The 22,024-nt window shown below is 40.3% G+C and overlaps 1 protein-coding gene across 1 annotated transcript in view; it reads right to left on the bottom strand.

Moving 5' to 3' along the window:
• The window catches only part of PSMD1 (proteasome 26S subunit, non-ATPase 1), a 111,220-nt gene that overhangs the window by 28,058 nt on the left and 61,138 nt on the right, over window positions 1–22,024 (bottom strand). The window contains exons 17-18 of the mRNA XM_067561117.1: window positions 10,166–10,280; window positions 5,952–6,068 (exon numbers count right to left, since the gene is read on the bottom strand). Coding sequence (XP_067417218.1) covers window positions 5,952–6,068; window positions 10,166–10,280 — 232 coding nt within the window. The remainder of the gene's footprint in view (window positions 1–5,951; window positions 6,069–10,165; window positions 10,281–22,024) is intronic.

Raw genomic sequence — 22,024 nt, 5'->3', positions numbered from 1 at the left:
TTTTACTTTAAGTGCAGATTTTCCATCCTGGGGATTTATTATTAATAATTATGTCTCCGCAGAAAGACTTTCTGCACCCTATTATAAACAGTCGAAGTCAGAGTTCAACAAAATACCAACATGAGACTTCCAGGCTAAGAGCTTTTGGATCTAGATGAAGAGTCTCAGACAGATGTGGAAGTGCCAGAAGTAAGACTGGAAGTTCTGATAGCAGGGCTAAGAGCTGTCAGAATACAATGCAACAAGTCCAAGCTGGAGTTCTCAGTTTCACCCGAGCTCTGTCCTGTCTTGTTCTGTGAAGATGTCCAGGTTAACCCAAAGTAAATCAGATTTAATGTCAGACTGGTCGTGTTTTCCCCCTTTGCCTTCCTAACCAGCCTTACAGGTTAACAACACATATAATGAAGTTGTCACATACTCATATTGCAATGTATCTATAGCGTAAGATTGTGTTTCACAAAGTAACCCATTCCTGCTGCCTTCGTGGTTAAGTGAAAAGGTGGGTTTCATGTAAAACAATCAAGAGAGAAGTGGAGCTCCGTGTTGGTACATAGCTAGTTTGGCTCTTTATACTTACTTAAGTAGCAGCAGAGGTTTAAAAAAGCATGTTGGATAATTTCCCAGTGCTGCATCCAGTGTGGGGGAATAATTCAAGTTTCGACTCCAAAGAAATCATCTCAGTTTTGCACAATGTTTGCTACACAGTTTGTAACTTCCCGAGAAGTCCAAACAAAGCCAAGATTTTATTTAAACTACTGAAGCCCATTTGCCAGAAGAATGCGTGTGGTGCTTCCATAATTTATATTTCCATTAGGCGGCCCCCTTCCAAGTCAAAGAGGACTCAGTCCCGTGCAGAGATAGTAAACAGTGAACATCTAAAAGTCTGTTGTTTTTCTGGGGGCGGGGAAGGGGTTGTTAGACAGAGCTTTATGCATGTGTTAAGGTGATAGATTTGCTTCCTCCCAAAAGAGATGGAATGAACACATCTAACACTAAGAGAGCCAAACTACAAACTGTGCAGTTATGGCTATAAACTACAGCTCTCTCAACCTCCAAAACAGAATTTAATTTAATTTCATGGGTAAGTAAAAAGGCAATGATACAACAAAGAGAAGTGGAGCTATGTACTGTTCTGATACATAGCCTTAGAATTTTTCGTAAAAAAAAAAAATCAGTTTGTCCCATTCTACTAAAAGGACAGAAAGATGATTGCTTTTGAGACAGTCTTGAAGTGTTAAGCCAGCAACATAACAAAATATGGTTCGTACACAGCACTTGGAGGGAGATGAGGGAAAATATAATTTATAACAATCACTAAGTTCCAAATAATAGGGGATAATTAAGCGGTCAGATGAACTCATTTAACAAACAAAGCTGTGGAATAACCACAATGCCATTCAATCAAGACTCTGCTTAGTACACTGTGTACAGCAACTACTTGCTGAACCATTCATTCTCAAAGTTCATTCGCCCAGGGCTGCTGCTGGAAACATATTTATTGAGAATGGTTACCTACCTTACAGTATATGTGGTTCTTTGAAAGGTTGTAATCAGTGTGGAACCCATTGCAGAGGCACGCGACTGGATGGTGTTTTTTAAAATAGCATTGTCAATGGGGAGTTGGCATATGCCCTGTATCTCCTCATGCTTTCATATGAGGTCATAAAGGATGGAAAAGCCATGACCCTCCTTCAGTTCCCTCAATTCAAACCCATGTTGTGGAGGACTGCAAAAGCGGGGACAGAGGGTGGATTATGGGATCTACACTGAATACAATATCTTGAAGAACCACCATTACTTCAAGGTCATTAACCATTCTTACTTCTTCAAATATGTGTCATTGTGGATCCCATGGTAGGTGTCCTCCTTGGACAGCCGGAGTGAGGAGTTTTCGCTGCAACCAACAGTGATTGAAGTACTGCTTTCCCAAACTGGACATCCAACCAGGCTGCCATGTCAAGCGTGTAATGTTTAACAAGAGCAGTGGGCTGCTCCACACAGCTGACTTGTAGCTCTCAGAGACTGGCACATTTCTGAAATAGGTGGAAGACGCAGCCTGTGCACTGGTAGATTGCACCTTGATGTTCACAAGGAGAGACTCACCAACCAAGTGATAGCAGGTGAAAATGGTAAGTGGATCACGCAGTGTGAGTCTCTGTAACAAGATAGCCTGACCTCTTGATGTTCATGATATGGCCACAAAGAGGCAGGGAGACAGCCTGAAAGCTTTTTTCTGGTGAAATAATAGAACAAAGCTTTGGAGATGTCCAAAGCTTCTTTTCTCCTTGTGAGTGCAGATTGAGAAAGAAGACTGTTAAAATAACAGGTGGAATCCTGTGACCACCTTAGTGTGGAACAATTAGGAACGCTATACAGGTCTGCCTGATGGTCCTTGGTTCTAGGATGTTCTTGTGAAGTTTCAGGTTGTCTCAAGACCATGTGCTTTGCATTTCAAGATGGTTCAGCTGTGTGCCCCATCCTCTTCTTGATGCATTTGTGATAAGAGTCATTGTTGTGAAGGGAACCGAGCACGGCACCCCTTTCTCACAATTACCAGGTCTAGCCACCAGCCGAGTTCTTGCGGGACCTGTGATCCTATTCATGAGAACTATTCATGAGAACTAAACTGTGATCCTATTCATGAGACGTCATGCTCGACAGGATGCTGGATGACCCTGGCTTGTTCACTAGTAGGATTTGGACTCACCCAGAAGATGGAGCCTCACATCGAATGCATTTCAACAGAGGATAAGCATACAAAACATCCTCAGGCAAGCCAGAAACTACTGACTCTCTTTAGGGGAATCAATCCATTCTGCAGGGAACTTGGCTTGAAGCCCCAGATTTTCAGCCTGACACAAGGAGCCCTGTATAGAGGGATGAGGGCAGGGTCTGACACACACAGTTTGGTCTAGACAGATTGGATCAGTTCATGGAGGTCACAGATTAGTAGGTCAGAAGTGGTTTGGAAGATTCTGGAAGGTTTTGAAGAAGTTTAGAATGAGCTAAGAACTACGAGGTTGGACGCTTGCCAGGTTCCGTCTTGCTGCCATAGGTGGTAAGAGTGAACTGAGGGAGGGTGACAGCTGCCCGGCCCTTATGTCCTTGGGTATGGGAGCACAAGAAGGTAGAAGACGCATGCACAATGCTGATAGACCTTGCTATTAAAAAACCTCCGGTATTGAATGCACACCTACAGTGGGCTCCATGCCGACTGACACACCCACCCATCTTCTTTTTCAGCTGTTAGACTTTCTGTAAGAGAGTATATTGTTGGGTTCTCTCCTCCCAGGACTTTGGAAGCTCTGGGTGTTAACTACACAAATTAAAAAACATTCAAGCCCAGGCCTATGTGTCTCAGCTCCTTCTCATCCTTGACTTTCATTGGCCTTTAGGAGCAAACACCACTTTAACTATGAGTGCAGTATAAGAATCTGAACAAAACAGAATGCATCACAACGGTCTAAAGGCTAGTGCCACTCTTTGAACTCAGACCTTTAACATCTGGTTAAAAGACTCTCTTCAGACTGGTAAACAGCACTCAACAAGTTTTTCAAGGATAATAACTTCTTAACTAACAATATCATCCCCTGTGCATCCGGGTAAAATACAGAGAATTCTTATTCCCATTATCCTAGAACCATAAAAATTAAAGATCTGAGAAACTAGGACATCTAGTCCACCTCCCTGCCAGTGCATGTTAGTTCCTATAATACGTAAGATTTCCACTCGTTTTCTTTAGGCGGCCATCCCCCAGTTTATTACATCTGTCAGAAAATGTTCTTTGAAACGGCATTCAGTGGTTTCATAAAGAGAAGCTACCTTAATCTTTCATGAAGGCCAATCTTGGTTGCTTTCCTAGAGCAGTTGTCTGATCAGCGGCAAGGGCTGCCAGGACCTTTGGCTGAATTTCTTCCTTGAAGAAGAGTGAAGCTGGTAGACTCTGGGTTTTGTTTATAAATTAGCAGATGATTTCAGGGAGCACTTGTTATTTTGAAATGTCTCCATCTTGTTTGCATCCCCTACCCCTCTATGGCTGGGCAATTAAATTACCTTCTACATCGAAAGTATGTAACAGAGCAGTCATAAATGTTGCCTTGTAAATAGAATTTTACTGTTTTAAAATATAATGGTCACATGGTACCCCTGCTTCTTTTTATAAACCACTCAATCCCAGTTTTATGCCTTTCATCCTACATCTGCTTGGCCAACCGTGTTTTGACGACCTCGGGAAAAACATCTGCGTATGCACCTCTGAAGTCTCAGTTTTCAATCCTTTTTTGGTAAAGAAGTCTCCCAATTTTCATTGACCCTAAAAAATTCTAATTATGCAAGTTATGTTCCTGGCTGCACTTTTCTTTGGATACTCAAAGTTTTTTTGCATAACAGTTCAAAAACTGCTAGCATTACAAATGGACTCAGTAGGTAGTTCATTTGCAGAATCTCTCAAATAATTATCTGGCCCTATCACCACAGTACCTGAGTGCCTCACAATCTTTAATGTATTTATCCTCACAATATCCTGTGAGTAGGTAAGTATTGTTATCCTCAGATGGGGAACTGAGGCACATAGAGGCTATGTGATTCACCTAAGATCACCCAAGAAGTCTATCGCAGAGCAGAGAATTGATGCCTTCTTAAGTCTCAGTCTAGAACCCTCAATTTCAGCCCATCCTTCCACAAGAGTTAGAGATTGCTTTATCGTATCTAAACTTTTCCCTTCCTTAGTTTATTTCCATAGTAGAGAAACATTTACTTCATATTACGTGGTCTCTGAGGATGAGGGGATTTGCTAAAACATCATTTTTCATGGACTAAATCTAGCAGAATTATAATGGGGATAAGAGGAACATTCAGCCTCTTCCAAATGAAGCCCAAGTGTTTCTTGTAATAGTGATAGGATACTAGTAATGTCTGCCAGCAAATTCTACACAATCCCCAGCAGACTGACACAGAAATGTTTGAAAATACACAAACCCCTTTGTCTTTGTGGATTTTCCCTTGGAACTACCTGTTCCTTCCCTGCCCTCCACTCCAGTTAAATGCATGTTTTCTCTGGAAAAAGTTTTCTGCTGTCTCAGCAACCAAGTACAATAAAAGAAGCAATAAAAGGATGATTTTTTTCAAAGTTAAACTACACTGCAAAACAATGCCATTAAAAGTTACCATGCACAAGGCAGTTTTAGCAGTATGCAGTATAATCAGTATCTGACCGAGCAGATCAAATGTGGAAGCGCCAAGCTGTCAGTGTCTGATTCTTCTTATGTGGAACTTGTTAGTCTACACAGCAGTTTGCATAATAATACCGGACATATTCACTGGCAATCTAGTTTTAAAAACTAATAGTGCATATTAACCAATTTGCCTTCACAGTGAAAAAACGAGTTCATTTTTTAGTTGCTGCAACTTCTTAGGACAGCAAAATTGCCCCAAGTGAAACTGAAGGACAAATCCCAGCAGAAGCGGAGCTACAACCATGCAACGTAACAGGACTTCCCTGAGAGCAGGTACATCAAGAGTCGCCCAGTACTAAAGCTAATGTTTAACACATGAGTCTTTTTAGTAGAGAAGAAAATATGTTCACATATGCTACGCATGCATAAATTTAAGGGCCTGTTAGCAATTCCAATCTCATTTTCATCCCCTTGCCCAGGGTTTCCAATCTTTTTGAGCAAATGTAGATTTATTTATATATCACCAATAGTTAAAACAGTACCAGGTTACCAGATGTGTGCCATTCAGGGCCTCATCTCCCATTCAAAAGTGCATGCTCCACCACGCCAGGAGTTTACACTATTCTAAATTTCACTCTTGCGATCATGAGCTCTTCAGGGTACAGGCCCTCTCTTAGTATGTGCATGTGCAGCACCTAGCACAACTGGTCCCTGCAACATCATCTTTACCCAAGGCCATTTCTCCCAATACAAGCTGAATAATAACCTATCGCTCACCTTTGGACAGGTGATCTCAGTCTGTTGAATCATGATAAGGGCAGATGCAATCAGAGCTCCTTGACGCACGTAGTTCACAGGATCATTTGTCATCGGCTCAAGCAAATTAATTGCTTCCTAAAAAAAACAAATGCACACACAAAGTTAACCTTATTACTTTTTAAACACCAGGTTTCAGTCAGTCTAATGAAGGGTGATTAGATTAGGGTCATCGGCAGGCTGGGGAATGAGTTATAGTTTACTACTCTATTATTTCTATTTTGCCCATCACTGTGATATCTGGGCAAATATTACAGAAATGTGCACTTATGCTGTAGACTTTTGCTCAAAGCTAGAGGGGTTAGAATTTGCTGAACAAAACAATGCCAGAATTACCAAAATCTGTATTTGTTGCGAGCAGAAATGTGAAAAAAATATTTGGCAAGCTAGAATTATTGACAATAATGATAAAAATATCATACTTTACACTTATATATGTTGCTCTTGCCTCACTTCTACAGTGCTTCCCTTTCTAGTGAGCACTAAGGAAGCTACGTTTTAGCTTCATTTTACTCAAGGTGTAACAGGCATAGAGCTGTCCAATGATTTGCCCAAGGTTATACAGTGAGTCAACATGAGAGCCAGTAATACAACACAGGTCTCCTAACTCCCAGTCCTGTGCTTTATCTACCAGACTACAAAGCTTTTAATTTTAAGAAAGAATATATCTCGCTTCCAACACAAGTAGTACTATCTCCACAGGTATATCATTTAGTGAAGCTATGTTTTGAAGACAGATACACTGCTTCGGAACTTATGATTGCTTTCTTTAGATTCCATGGTTTGAGGTCAGAAAATTCTTTGACAGTTACAAGTGTAAAGCCAACTTGACATGCAATAGATCTATCATTAAACATTTCTAAAGCATGTTTCAACAAGTATTTCAATATTGCACATGGATTATGTAAAGAAGCAAGAACTGTCCAGAAGAAACAGTCTATTGTATGCATATTGCTTATGGATACCCAGTGCTGCTGTTCCTTTCTGTAGAGCAGATGTCAATTTGGTATGCCTGCAAACTAAGCACCATGTACATCTGTAATTTCTCCACAGAAGCTCAGTCCACTTTGTAAATAATCCTTTAAAGTGTTCTTCTAATTGCTTACTAAAAACAGTACACAGAGTTACTACAGGTCAGAATTACATTTTCAATAGGGCTTTTCAAGATTCTTGGAGAGAGTAAAACTAAATGGAAAAAGGTGTCATAACTACTTGTATGCCCATAGGTCTCCAAGGATAGATCCCACATAGGCATCTATGGGGCATTCTACAATATTATGGGAATGTCTTTCTGAAAGGCATACATCCAGGTGAATGTAGAAACATTTGATCATAAGCAATCCTAGGACTCCACCCTGCTATAGGGTAAACACCAAAGAATTTTACAACTTAATTATTGCACTACAATCTTCTGATTGTAAACTAGACTCCATCCTGTTTTAACTCTCTCTTGTGCAGGACTTCCATACTGGCAATGTCTCCACCAATGATGCAATTTCCTAGGAATACATAAAAAAGACTCTCAAAAGCAATTTGATTTTAACCAGAATACTAATGTCAAGAACCACTTCTACAAATTACATTGCGACATCAGCCCTACTTTTTGCCATATGAACTTTCCAAATCCATGCCGTCTCCTTTCAAAAGGCTGTGCTGTGTCTTATTGCCTGTATGAATTTGTGCCTCACTAGTAACGTTGGAGGTGTTCAATTGCCCTTCAGCCTAACAAAAAATTTAACTTAATTTCCAATCTCTCGTTACAATATATTAACTTAGCCTTTAAAAGATGCTGATATAAAGCACCAGAAAACACAGTCTAACATAAACAGATGCTTCAGATCTTTATTTCAGAAACACAAATAAAGCACTGAACCTCAGCCAGACAGGTTCTATTATCTTGATCGTATAAATTATCTGGAAATAAAACAGACCTGGATTGTATGACTAAGAGCATTTCCATTAAATTAACTTGTCAGATGCGGCATGTCAGTGAACATTAGTTCCTCAATGCCACATTTCCATCTGAAAAAAGGAACTTGGAAGAAAACATGGCTTCCAATTTGCTTTCAGGCTAACAAGACTTACATGCAAGTCATCTTATGAGTGCAGACAGAGAACATCATAACTATGTGCACATTAAACACAAGGGTTATATTCATGAGTGTGCATGAACATATGATAATCTAGGAATAGATTTTTAGTAAAAGGTGGGAAGGGGGGGGTGGAGATGGTGATAAAACTGGAAACAATGGATGAAGTTACTGACCTTTATGATCCATCAGAAAGAACTTTGCACCATACCAGACTGAAATCTGCTAGCTAATCTGATTGGTTAAAGCTTACTCCTTGTAGCAGTAAAGCAATTTATATTTCCTAACTATTCCACACCAACTGGAACAGCTCAACACTGTACACCAGGGGTGTCAAACTCATTTGCTATGGCGGGCCAGATTTGAATTAAATATACTTCAAAAGGGCCATACATACCATATCGCGAAATACTCGGCACAATCATTTTTATGTAGAATTATATTTTATTTGCTAGATATCAGCGACATAAAAACTGCAGTAAATTCACTTCTACGACTACTACTATTTTACGATTAAAAGAATCAATCAATGATTAAGAATTATAGTGCTGCGCAATGCCCCAAGGATGCTCTGAGTTTAATGTGTTGTACTTCTAAACTTTAGAAACTCTAATGTCATTGTTTGAAACATTTGATTATTAAAATGTGTTTATCTAGTTTTTCGATGTGTGTTGTACCACAGATTGGCAGAAGCGTGGGGAAAGCTTAGCCACGGTATCAGGGTTAAAATGTAAAGAAGCTTTAATAGGCTTTGCAGCTGTGATTTGAACTTTGGCTAAAACTTGTAATAATTGGTTTTCGGTGCTGAGTCCATTTAACCAGACTGAATTTGTAGATTTAGCTGGCATAAGGAAAATCCTGAGGTTATAAATCCTTAATCAGACAGACAGCCACCTTCTTAGATTTCTATTCGGATATATCAGATTCTGGGCTGTCTTTTTGAGAGCTCCGGCACAGAACTCACAGCCCAGTGAAGCAGGGACTGAAATGACTTTAAGCTGCCTTAACGCCCTCCCGTTCCTGGGCTGCTCTGGGGCTGGGTCCCTCGAATAAATAAGACAGCTCTGGGGCAACCTCCACCGAGGCAGGGAAAGGTACTTTAAAAAAAAAAAAAAAAATCTTGGTAAGTGCAAATGAGAGAGACCCTGGCAAATTCTCAGCATGTTCTCGCTGCCATTGCTCACCCTGAAATTATTAAGCGCAGAGATCAAGATGTTCAGGCAGGTTTTGCGTGACAACGTCTAATCTTGCAGTGGGGCGGCTCATAATGGCTGTGCAGCCATTTGCATTGCAGCTTTTGAGTATGCTGTCTTATCGCACAGGTGGCACAAGAGAGCTACGTCTCATGGTGTTGTTCTCTCTGGCGGCAGCGTGCGACGCCGCCAGAGATTACCACACTGCGAGATGTTGCAACAGCGCGCACTGCTGCCAGGAGCCGGACCAAAAAGGTTGGTGCTGCCGTACACAATGCCCTCTCCCCTAAGAAAAAGAATCCTCAACGTACACGCATTTAAAGTGCAAAAACGTTCGATGAAGCTTCATTTGTGCGATGTGACTTTGCTATGTGGCTATCATGCCGATTATGAAACACAGAAAAGGAGTGTCAGGATAATGCACACTATTGTGTTTTCCCCCACCCCCCACTCAGTGCTCAAAAATAAAAAATGTAAGCCAAAAAAAGGTCAAACTCTCGGGTAAACCACAAATGTTTGTGTCTTGGAACAAATGTTTGTGACATATCCAGACATTTACAAACATGTAACCCAACAAGTTAATTGGCAATCAATTGACTAGAGTTAAAAATCCTCCAATGTAGACAAACTCTAAGAGGGTGGAAATTGTGAACAAATGCATTTTGTTCTGCCTCATCTATTTGCTTTTCCTATAAGCAGAAAAAAAAAAGATTACTTCACTCAATGTAATAAAGCACAGAATGTGAGGAAATGCTGACACACTCCAACTGGCTGGAAGAGCATATGCGTGAAATAATGCTCTATTTTTGCGACACTTTTCATGAACGTATCTGTAGAAGGAAAGACAGCAGGACATGTCTCGGATTGGCTATCATTGGCTTTTTGGCCTTACCTTATTTCCTGTGCCAGCGCAACAGATGCCCAGAGCCATGGCAGCCCCATAACGCACATGTGGGTTGTAGCTTTCAGACAGCAAAGAAACTACACTGGGACACTGTTCAGGAGTCCTAGGAAAAGACAAAAAGAATAGATTGGATTATTATGTCATTTGAGAACTTAGAGGTTTCACTTCTTGACTGTACTGAAAAAATAAATCCTCCTTCCACATAATTTGCACACTGCATATTTGATTAAGCTTTACCACTGTGCTAGAGAAGGACAGGAACACCCTGTGAACATCCCTCTACTGTGCACACCAGATGAGAGACACAAGTCCCATGGGTAAAGGCTAGCATTTCTTTCAGATGATTAGGGTGCTGGGTAAGGGAACATATCTTGACATCTGTGAAGACAGAAGTCCTCTTTGTCTCTCAAACCCACACCCCAGTGACAACAGTAGCACAGGACTGCTTCCAGGGGGAGAGAGATTATGGAGTCTGCACCTATTCAGTACTGCGTCTCGGTCAGTTGACCCCTACAGACTAAAAATGGGACAGACCACCAGCCCATTTCAAATATGCCAGCAGTCCACTGGGCCTGTCTAGTCACTACAGTAGTGGAATTTCTAATCCGCCGCCTGTGGCAATGAAAGGACTGTGAACATTTAATACCTAAGAAGCAGTACACAAGCTACTCACATTTGGGGGGATATTCATTTCTCTCCTGTATTTACAGATCATATTTTGTCATTCCATTAATCGGACACATACACAAATCTTCAAAGTACTGTGTGCGGCCAGTTTTAACATTACAGATGTAGAAAAGCAAAAGTTCTTCAAAGCAAACTTATCAAAGTGAACTTTCTCCATTCAGAAGGAGACAGCGTTCTTTTCACACCCAGAGTTCATAACTCACAAGCACTACAAACTGCACTCACATCTGTCAAGGCTAATCTTTTAAATTTAGCTAGCTGGACAACACTGATGACAATGGTAATATATGAGAATAGTTAGCACGTACATGTTCCTGAAAGAGAGGGAAGGCAAACCATGGGCTGCAGTGACTGAATTATGACCATCTAGATATTTCTATAGTTCCTATCACTGTATTAACTAGGCACATCTCACTATACCTTCTCTTCTAGACTGCTCTTTGTATAGATGCCTGTAATTTTAAACCGAGATTTACCACCACGATACTTAACCCAATTTATATTAAGAGGCAGCAGCGTCTAATAATTTGACAAGGAAGTGAGCCAGGAACTCCTGGGTTCTACTTTTTGGTTCTGACTCCCTGTGTGACCTTGGGCCAGTCAATTCATTTCTCTGCAACAGCTTCCTCTCTGGAAAAATGGGGATAGAAAACTACTGTGGTTACTGTTTGCACACAAGTAATACATAACAATATCTAGAGTAATTAAAAGGTCAGCAGTACATCAAGACATTCAGGTCAAACCATGAGATACCAGTGAGCCGCCAGAACGAAAGGACTATTTACAATTCAAAATTTGTTTTTTTAATTTTAATGTACACCTAAAATCAGGGCGTGGGGACCGTGTCTTCCTCTGTTCTGATGTCATGACTGATATCATTGACGTCACTGACCATACTTAAATAACTACAACACCAGGTCCCAAATCCACTGTTTGCAGACACTCAAAAAGCTTCTACTCTGCTAACCTTCCCCTCACAAATTCTCCCAATACCCCTCATTGCTATCTTCTAAACTCTCCTGTGCACTCCCCTCCGCCCCCATCGTTGCCTCCCACTGCCATCTAACATCCGCAGTTGCCCACATTTCTGCTTTGAATGCTGCTGCAGCAGCTCAGCTTGACAAGACCCTCAACCCTCCAGCAGTAACGGCAGCAAGATGGTGGGATCTCATAATTCAGGAGGGAAAGCCATGAATTCTGAGCAAGTGCACTCCCCTCACATAGATCACAACGTTCCATCAACATCCCATTCTGCTTCCGAGGCTCCCTCGCTGACACCTCTAGACAGCACAGAGATGATCCAGTCCAGCACTTTCCGAAGAGCAATCACAACGGCTCAGAAGAAAAGCCAACAAAAGGGGAATGACTCAAGTTTATTCCTTGAAACAGGGCTGGAAGCTCTGCTGTATTCAAGACACAACCTTGACTAGGAATGTAAATAGGAGGAGGAAGAACTGGGGGTCAGTTAAGCAAGCAGCACTGAATCCTACCTTGCAAGCTAGCAGCAGGAGTAACGACTATAAACTATAAGAACATGCATTAAATGACTTGTCATCTTCCAGCTCAAACAACAGCTCAAACACTGACAGTCTCTTTAAAAAACGAGCTGTTGTGGAGACAGGGAATGACAAATCCTTTAATAAATGAGCTTAAGCATTCAGCTGTGCAGAAAACTTAGGCTGGTGTACTAAGGTTCTCAACACCTTTGTGTTTGCTTTACTTGAACTTTTGTTGAACAGGCAAATTGCAAGCCAAAGAGTAGGAAAACTTCTTTGGGAAAAGATAGGACTATACATTTTGCTAGCACCAATAGCCACATGCATTAATCATGCTGTAAAACCTAGTTTTCTGAACCTGAGTTTAATGACGAATGCCTCAGAACTAGATGTTCTATGATAGTTTGCTACTAAAAATTGGAATTACTTTAAACCAATGGATTATAGAATTCTCATACAGATCTACAACAATCAAGTTGATTTCTGACAGTTGTTTTGAATGCTTTTATCTACAGCCCTTTATTAAACCAGTCAAATGCTCTCAAAGGTGGTCTTACGTAGACCCACTTTTGGAAAACAAAATGTGAAACAGCCAGTAATGAAATCTGATGACGTTTTCCAGGCACTTGAAATGTCCAAAGCTAAATATACCTGTCCGAGTAAGGAAAAAATTTTAGCTATTAAACTGATGAAAATATTTACTCCTGGTTAAATCAAGTCTTTCATTAATAGACATGCACAGGGAAAGCATTATCTCTTAGTAACTAGAGCACTCAATACAGACCAGCTTCATCACAGAACCAAGTTGTGAATTATTTGCATGCACATCCATTTTGCTGAGCACAAGGCTGTTAAGCCTAGAAAAACTCAAGCTGACTGGGAATTTGGGGGTGACAATCAACCTGATGGAGGTTAACCATTTGGAGAATCCCGTTTCCTCTCAATAGCCCAATGTGCTCCACATTAGAGTCTCCAGAACATGTTTTCCCACCTTTTGAAGAGTTAAAAGGTGGAAGCCAGGAAACAGAAGGATCAGTAGATGACTGAAACTATAAAACAAGGTTCTATAAAACTACTTTGAGGAAAAAAAGAGCAAAGTGTTGGAGAACAGGTTTTAGCATCTATGTTTAATGAGTAACAATTGCCAGTCTCTCTGTGGCTAATAAGCTTACAACATTCTAAGGTTTATCATAAAGACTCAGGCCCATTTTGATTTGGGACAAAATGGTGGCCTTGTTTAGTACTATTCGCTTTGCAGAATGGCTTTGTATTTAGAGATCAGATGAAAATCTGAGAGACTAACAAGTAATACCCAGATTTGTATCAAGTCTAAATCTTAAACACGGAAGTAAACATGACACAGCAGAATAATATCTTGAAATTCAGTGGGTAGAAATCTCAATGGGGGATTCAATTTTGCACTACCACTTTTAGAGGGGAAACATCTGAAAACAGACATACTTGACAGATTTTAAGGCCAGAAGGGACCATTATGATAATCTGATTGACTTCTTGCACAACACAGGCCATACATCAAATTTCGCCCAGTAATTCCTGCATTGAGCCCAGTAAAATGTGGTTAAATTAGAACATGTATTTTAGATAGACAAAAAATATTTATTCTTAAATTAAATCATCTCTGTTCCTTCCTTTTGTTCCTAACAAATATGAAATATGGGTTTCGCATTAGCAACTACCATCAATCTTTTTTTTTAAACAAACAAAAAAGAGTTTGGTCTTATACTGCCTGACAATTTTAAAAAATCGTCACTTTAACAGCACTAGCAGATGTTGCTCTAACTAACCTGTTAAAAGAATAAACATCCCAAAGGAAGCCACATTCTTGCCTGCTATTTGAAATAAATCTGCTGAATTAACACTTACCTTATGAAGCAAAACCATTTAATAAAACCATGGAGCCCTCTTAATGCATGCTTACTCACGGACACATCTGCTAAATGCTTGCTGAACTGAAATCTTAGTTTCATACGTTTCTTCTGTAGTTTTAAAGCTTTTCACTTCATCAGTACAGACTCTGGCCATGGTAGCATATCTTTGTCACCTTCTGATACAGTTTTCTTATGAAGTTCCCACCGTGAACAGAACTCAAGACAGCTTTCAATGCCAGCACCTTATATCTTCATATATAGCCACATCCCCAGTGCTAAATTTGTCATGAAAGAGGTGCTGGGACTCAAGCAATTTTTTTTTTTTACTTTCATAACTGATGTGGCAAGCCTAGAGGTAACAAGGCTCAGCCCTGGCATAAATTAAGCACTGCACTTAAAATTTCCCAAAACCAAACTTTCTCAAAAACTTTAGTCTCTATTCCCTACCAATTCCATATAGGAAAATATTATGCAATTATTTTAAAGTCAGCTGTAAAGCTCTTTACCTCTCCAGGCTTAAATCCAGAGTTTAGCATTTCTCCTACAAGAGTTGACATCCTTATGTTACTTTACACCATTAGTAAAAAGGAAATGAATGAAAACTTATTTGGGTCCTGGCCGATAGTTTTTCCTGTGTCACCGGCCAAGTAGACTCAAAGAATAAAGTACTGCAATACAGAACCTTCCAGCCCTAGATCACCAGTTATGAATCTATGGCTTGGGCTCATTACCAGCTGATGACTGCTCAGTTGCTCCTCTGTGGAGCAAGGAGCTCAGATCTTGGTGAACCAGTGTCCATATCCCAAAACACACCAACACAGCTGACACCTCTTTGTTGCCTGTCTCAATAGAAAGGCCAGAGACTGAACGGGCCAGAGAGAGCAAGCTACCCTCTCAGTCCAGTAGTTGACCCCACGAGGTTAGGGTTGAGACAAATTTGCAGAAGACAGTCAGAAAAGATTTTACTGCTTTGGTTTCTATTCTGTGGATAAAGGACATCAGTTTCCAGGTCTCAAATTGGCTCATTTTATGAGTAATAAACAAAGCCAATAAAAAAAAAAAAAAAAAAAAAAAAAAGATTTAAGACAGTCTACCAGGACATCAAGAAAAGATTCTCAACAGAACAAAATGGCCGATATTTTATTAGTTTTACTCACCAGTCGGTTCCTCAAAAAAACCTCTAAAGAAAAACAAATAGTTCATGCAGCTAAGGATTCTGAGCCTTTACTGAAACATGGGGCCAGAACAGAGAAAGCACAGAAAAGACTATTAACTATCATCCAAAGGGCCTGGTCCATTTTAACTATTATCTCATTAGTTCCTAGAGATGCTGACGTCCTAGAAACAGATAAATCGATTAGCAATTGAACATGGCATTGAATATGCCCAGAAACATTATTCAGAGGAGCAATCATTTGGGATTCCCACTGCTCCTAGGGAGGAGAGTTGGAACGGAGCTTATCCTAAATCCACAAACAAAACGTCATAAAGTAAAAGCAGAAAGTTGATATATGGGAAGCCTGTAATAAAGGCCTTGCAAAGAATTCAGCCAGTCAGAACACAGGGTGGTCTGAGTACAAAGACATTTTGATCAGCTGAACAAGGGTGGTCATGTTTCAGTGAGTGTCATGAATGGCTTCCCTGGATCTCCAAAATTATCAGAAGATTCCTTCCCTTGCCCCTGCGATCCAATTTTTCATAACACTTATGCTAGGATATTTTAAGGCACTTGATTTGGGGCTTCCCTTGAAGACCACTTACAGGTCCCAACTACTGCAGGATGCAGCAGCGTAACTACTTAGTGGACTTGACTTAGAAGAATCTCATTGGGACACTTTTTGGTGTATGCACCCTCTTCTCATTCACATTCTTCCTAGAAACTCCCTGCTTGCAGGAAGTGTGTAAGTAGTAAGATAATAGAAACTAAAACAAACTTAGCTCCCTCCCCGGGGTCTTCCACTGTTTAGTCTACCCAGATTCTTAGATTATGCTTATTCACCACAGTAACAGCATTTCAGTGCATCCTTTCTTCTGTATCTGTTTTCTACGCTATGCACCCATCGGGACAGAGACTGACTACTTCCCTGGTACATTTCTACAGCACTTAATTAATAAACAATTAATATACATAAAAGGCAAGCAATAGGTACATAAGGCTGCCAAAAGTAAACCATCACATCATGTGTGAGAAGAACTAAAAATGGAAGTGTCTGAACCATCAGTGAAGTTATGCAAACATTTTTTGTTGGACTCTAAATATTTAAGGACTTTACAATTTAGAGAAAAATGAGACCTTTGAAAATTAAAGAACAATGCCAAATATACTTTTAAAAACCACTTCATTAATTCTCCCTGTTTATTTTTCAGAAGGTTCCAAATATTTATGATTTTTCCTAACTATTTGACCTTAATAAATCATACATTATGGAACCATTTCCATACAGTGAATGCCCAGCACACTCATACTGCCATGACAGAGGACACATAAAAAGTTAGAAATTTCATTCAAGCAATAATGAAAAATTGAAATCCAATCACAAGATTTGGGGTCATTTCTAGAGAGAAGTATTGATGGCTCTTTACAGACAAGAAAAGACCGTCTCTACCCCAAAAAGCAAGCAACTGAAGAGAAAATAGACAATGAGGATGGGGAGAGAGAACACAACAGGATTTTATGCAGTTTGCTTATGTTTGGCATGAATTTTCTAATTCTGCTCATCTCCTCCTTTCTCAAGCATCTCCAGACCCTTTTTGACATTTCACTCCCAAGCCTGGAATAACCTTCCATAATCCTGTGAACACTGCAGCTTCCTTCCCTGCAGTAGCTTCCCCTAAAACACTTCTCTCTATCTAGCTGGCACTGCATATACAAGAGGAACTTCTGTGAGATTTAGCAGTCATCCACCACTGGGTGAGCCCTCCTTTGCATTAATGTATCACATCTACATTAGAGGCTTGGACCAGTTTGATGACATTGCTGTTATTTCACCTGTGCAAATTTATCTAATGTGGAGAGGGACTAATTCACTAAAATAGTATAAGCGGTCTCGGAAAGAATGAACAACGAGGTGGAAAAATCTGGAAATTAAAAATTATTTAGGATAGTTAATTCTAGAGAAGGCTGTGAGGAATATGAGTAGGATCCAGCAAGACTAGATGAGGGGGAAGTATGCAAGTAGATGAAACTAACGTATCATAGAAACGCAGGGCTGGAAGGGATCTTAAGAGGTCATCTGGTCCATCCCTCTGCACTAAGGCAAGACCAAGTTAACTTAGACCATCATTGACAGGTCCAACCTGTTCTTAAAAACCTACAATGCTGGACATTTCACAAGCTCCTTTGGAAGCTTATTCCAGAGCTTAACTACCCTTATAATAAGGACATTTTTCCTAATATAAAATCTAATATCACTCTTGCTGCAGATTAGGCCCATTTCTTCTTCTGCCACCTTCAGTGGACATGAAGAACAATAGATCACCGTCCTCTTCATAACAGCCCTTAATATATTTGAAGACTTATCAGAGCCTCCCCTCCGTCTTCTTTTCTCCAGACTAAACATGCCCAGTTCTTGTAATCTTTCCTCACAGATCAGGCCATCTGAACCTTTTATCATTTTTGTTGCTCTCTCTGGACTCTCTCCAATTTGTTCAAATCCTTCCTGAAGTGCGGTGCCCAGAATCAGTTGCAGTACTCCTGCTGAGGCATCACCACGGCCAAGCAGAGCAGGATAGTTTCCTCCTGTGTTTTATATACGACACTCCTGTTAATGCCCCCCCAGAATATTAGCCTTTTGTGAGCTGCACTGTTGACTCATATTTAATTTGTGATCCACTCTACCCCCCAGATCCTTTACAGAAGTACTGCCATCTAGCCACCTCTTCCCGATTTTGTAGTTGTGCATTTGATTTTTGCTTCCAATGTGAAGTACCTTGCATTTGTCTTTACTGAATTTCACCTTATTGATTTCAAGCCAATTCTCCAATTTGTCAAGGTCATTTTGAATTCTAATCCTTTCCTGCATAGTGCTAGCAACCCCTCCAGACTGATATCTGCAAATTTTATAACAGAATTTCCACTCCATTACCCAAATCATTAATGAAAATGTTGAATAATACCAAAGGACAGACCCTTCTGGGACCCTCTAGATATGTTCTCCCAGTTTGACAGTGTACCACTAATAACTACTCTGAGTACAGTTTTTCAACCAGTTGTGTACTCACCTCATAGTAATTTAATCTAGAACACAGTTTCCCTAGTTTGCTTATGAGAATGTCATGTGGGACTGTGTCAAAAGCCTTACTAAAATAAAAGTTATAATTTCTACTGCTCTCCCCCCTCCACCAGACCAATAACCTTGTCCAAGAAGGAAATTAGGTTAGTTTGGCATGATCTGTTCTTAACAAATCCATGTTGAAAGATATTGGAACAAGCAAAGTAATGTACTTTGGAAGGAATAATTTGAACTACTATGCAGAGAACTAATGTACTATACAAACTACTATACAAACTACTATATTGTCGTCATCGTACACACTACTATATAGTTGTTGAATTACTATACAAACAAGAACATGAAATGTTAGGATGATAAAATTATATAAATAAATGGTGCAACTTCACATGGAATACTGTATTGAGTTCTGGTCATCCCACCTCGAAAGAGATATCAGAAATACAAAAGACTTGGAGACAGACAGAAAATAATGGGATGCATGGAAAGATTTCCGTATGAAGGGAAAATGAGACTTGGATTGTATTTTGGAGCTGACAAAAGTAACAAGGAACATGTGAAAGATATACAGAATACTGATGGGTGTAGAGAAGGTAAAGCATGTGCTCCTCTTATCCTCCCACATAATACAGAGCAAAGGGAAATTCAATGGCAGGATAAGCCGTAAAATATCCATTACTGGGTTACTTGCTCTTTCCTCTGAAGGATCTAATATTGGGCACCATCAGAACGCCTGTTCTGAGGCCCAGAAGGGGGTGGGAGGCAGACCAGATGAAAGTCTCTGGATAAAAATAAATGGGGTAAAAATAGGAGAGATTTCATGGTCTCCTACAGGCCACCAAATCAGGAAGAGGAGGTGGATGAGACATTTCTAGAACCACCAACAGAAATATTCAAAACACAAAACCTGGTAGTAACGGGGAACTTTAACTACCCAGAGATATGGTGGATCAGTATTACTAGAAATGTTGTGTTTTGCTGTAAAATTTTGGAACATACTGTGGGACAACTTTTTATTCCAGAAAGTGGAAGAAACAATCAAAGGGACAGAACATTGTAGACTTTGATTCTGATCAACGCAGAAATTGGTAGCAAATCTGAAGGCAATTTGAGTGAAAGCAGTCATGAAATGATGTTATGATTCTAAGGAAAAGAAGGAGTGAGAGCAGCAGAATAAGGACAATGGACTTCAAAAAAGCAGAAACTCAGAACTGGGAGGTAAGGTCCCATGGGAAGAAAACAGAAGGGGAAAAGGCGTTCAGGAGAGCTGGCAACTTTGCAAGGAGGCATTGATAAAAAGACACAACTACAAAATATCCTAACGCGAGAGGCAGGTAAGAAGAATAGGAAGAGGCCAATATGACTCCATCAGGAGCTCTTTAACGACCTGAAAATCAAAAAGGAATCCTACAAAAAGTCAAAACATGGACAAATTGCTAAACAGGAATACAAAACAATAACACAAGCATGTAGGAATAAAATCAGAAAGGCGACAGCACAAAATGCGTGACACCAAGCAAGAAACATAAAAGACAATAAAGAGGTTCTTACATACGTTAGGAGCAAGAGAAAGACAAAGGGAAGTGTACATCCTCTACTTAGTGGAGAAGGACAGCTAATAACTGATAACAGAAAGCTGAGATGTTTAATGCCTATTTTGCTTCAGTTTTCACTAAAAATCTGAAGGGTGATCAGATACTCAACTCAATTAATATTAACAACAAGGGGGAAGGAATGCAAGCCAAAATAAGGAAAGAACAGGTTAAAATATTTAGATTAGTTAAATGTATTCAAGATGGCAGGGCCTGATGAAATTCATCTTAGGGTACTTAAGGAACTAGCTGAAGCAATCTTGGAACCATTAGCAATTATCTTTGAGGACTCCTGGAGGATGGGTGAGCTCCAGAAGACTGGAGAAGGGCAAATATAATACCCATCTTTAAAAAGGCAAACAAAGCAGACCTGGGGAACTACAGACCAATCAATTAAACTTCGATACCTGGCAAGATACTGGAAAAATCATTAAACTATTGATTTGTAAGCACATGGAGGATAATAGAATTATAAGGAATAGCCAGAACAGATTTGTCAAGAACAAAATCATACCAAACCAACTCAATTTCCTTCTTTGACAGGTTACTGGCCTAATGAATATAGGGGAAGCAGCAGATGTGATATATCTTGATTTTTGTACGGCTTCTGACACAGTCCCACCTGATAGTCTCATAAACGAACTAGGGAAATGCAGTCTAAATTAAATTAGTATAAAGTGGGTGTACAACTGTTGAAAGATTGTACTCAGGAGTTATCAATGGTTCACTGTCAAACTGGGAAAACATATCTAGTGGGGTCCCATGCTATTCTGCATTTTTATTAATGATTTGGATAATGGAGTGGAGAGTATGCTCATAAATTCTGAGGATGATATCAAGGTGGGAGGGGTTGCTAGCACTTTGCAGGAAAGGATTAGAATTCAAAGTGATCTTGACAAATTGGAGAAATCAACAAGATGAAATTCAATAAAGACAAGCGCAAAGTATTTCAATTAGGAAGAAAAAAATCAAATGCACAGCTACAAAATATGTAACAGGCTAGGTGGTAGCACTGCTGAAAAGAAATTGGGTATAGTGGACCGTAAATTTAATGTTTCAAAAATGTGATGCAGCTGTGAAAAAGGCTGATATTCTGGGACTGTATTAACAGGAGTGTCCTACATAAGGCACGGCAGGCAGTACCATGCTACCTGGCACTAGTGATGCCTCGGCAGGGTTACTGTATCCAATTCTGGGCACCACATTTGAAGAAATATGTGGACAAATTGGAGAGTCCAGAGGAGAACAACAAAAATGATAAAAGGTTCAGACAGCCTGACCTATGAGGAAAGGTTAAAAACGGGCATATTAAGCTTGGGAAAAGACTGAGGGAGGGATCTGATAACAGCCTTCAAATATGCTAAGGGCTGTCATAAAGAGGACAGTGATCAATTGTTCTCCATATCCACTGAAGGTAGGACAAGAAGTAATGGCTTAATCTGCAGCAATGGAGATTCAGGGTATGTCTACCCTGAAAGCGGCAAATTCTCCGCCGTCAGATCAATCTATCCGGATCAACTGATCCGGAAGTCAATTTAATAAAACCACCTCCCCCAAAAGCATAGCGCTGTGTCAATGGGTACGCATTTCCCGTCGGCGCAGTGCAGTGGAGACGGCGTGCTAAACGGAAGTTGTGAAGTCGACGGGAGTTACACAAGCTACTCTGCGTAGCTTGCGTAACACCTGTCGACTGCCGCCGAATTTCGCCGGCAGTAGAGACCAGGTCGTAGGTTAGATTTTTAGGAAAAGCTTTCTGACTATAAAGGTAGGTAAGCTCTGGAATAGGATTCCAAGGGAGGCTGTGGAATCCTCATCATTGGAGGTTTTTAAGAACAGGTTGGACAAATCACTTGTCTGGGATGGTCTAGGGCTACCTTGGTCCTGACAAAGCGCAGAGGGGCTGGACACGAGGACTTCGAGGTCCCTTCCAACCCTACATTTCTTGATTGTA

This window comes from Emydura macquarii, unplaced genomic scaffold (assembly GCF_026122565.2).
Source record: "Emydura macquarii macquarii isolate MOO-44397 ecotype Brisbane River unplaced genomic scaffold, CSIRO-AGI_Emac_v2 contig_2365, whole genome shotgun sequence".
NCBI classification, from domain to species: Eukaryota; Metazoa; Chordata; order Testudines; family Chelidae; genus Emydura; species Emydura macquarii.
The sequence above is the reverse complement of the archived record's forward strand: the minus strand, read 5'-3'. Positions and strand labels throughout refer to the sequence as shown.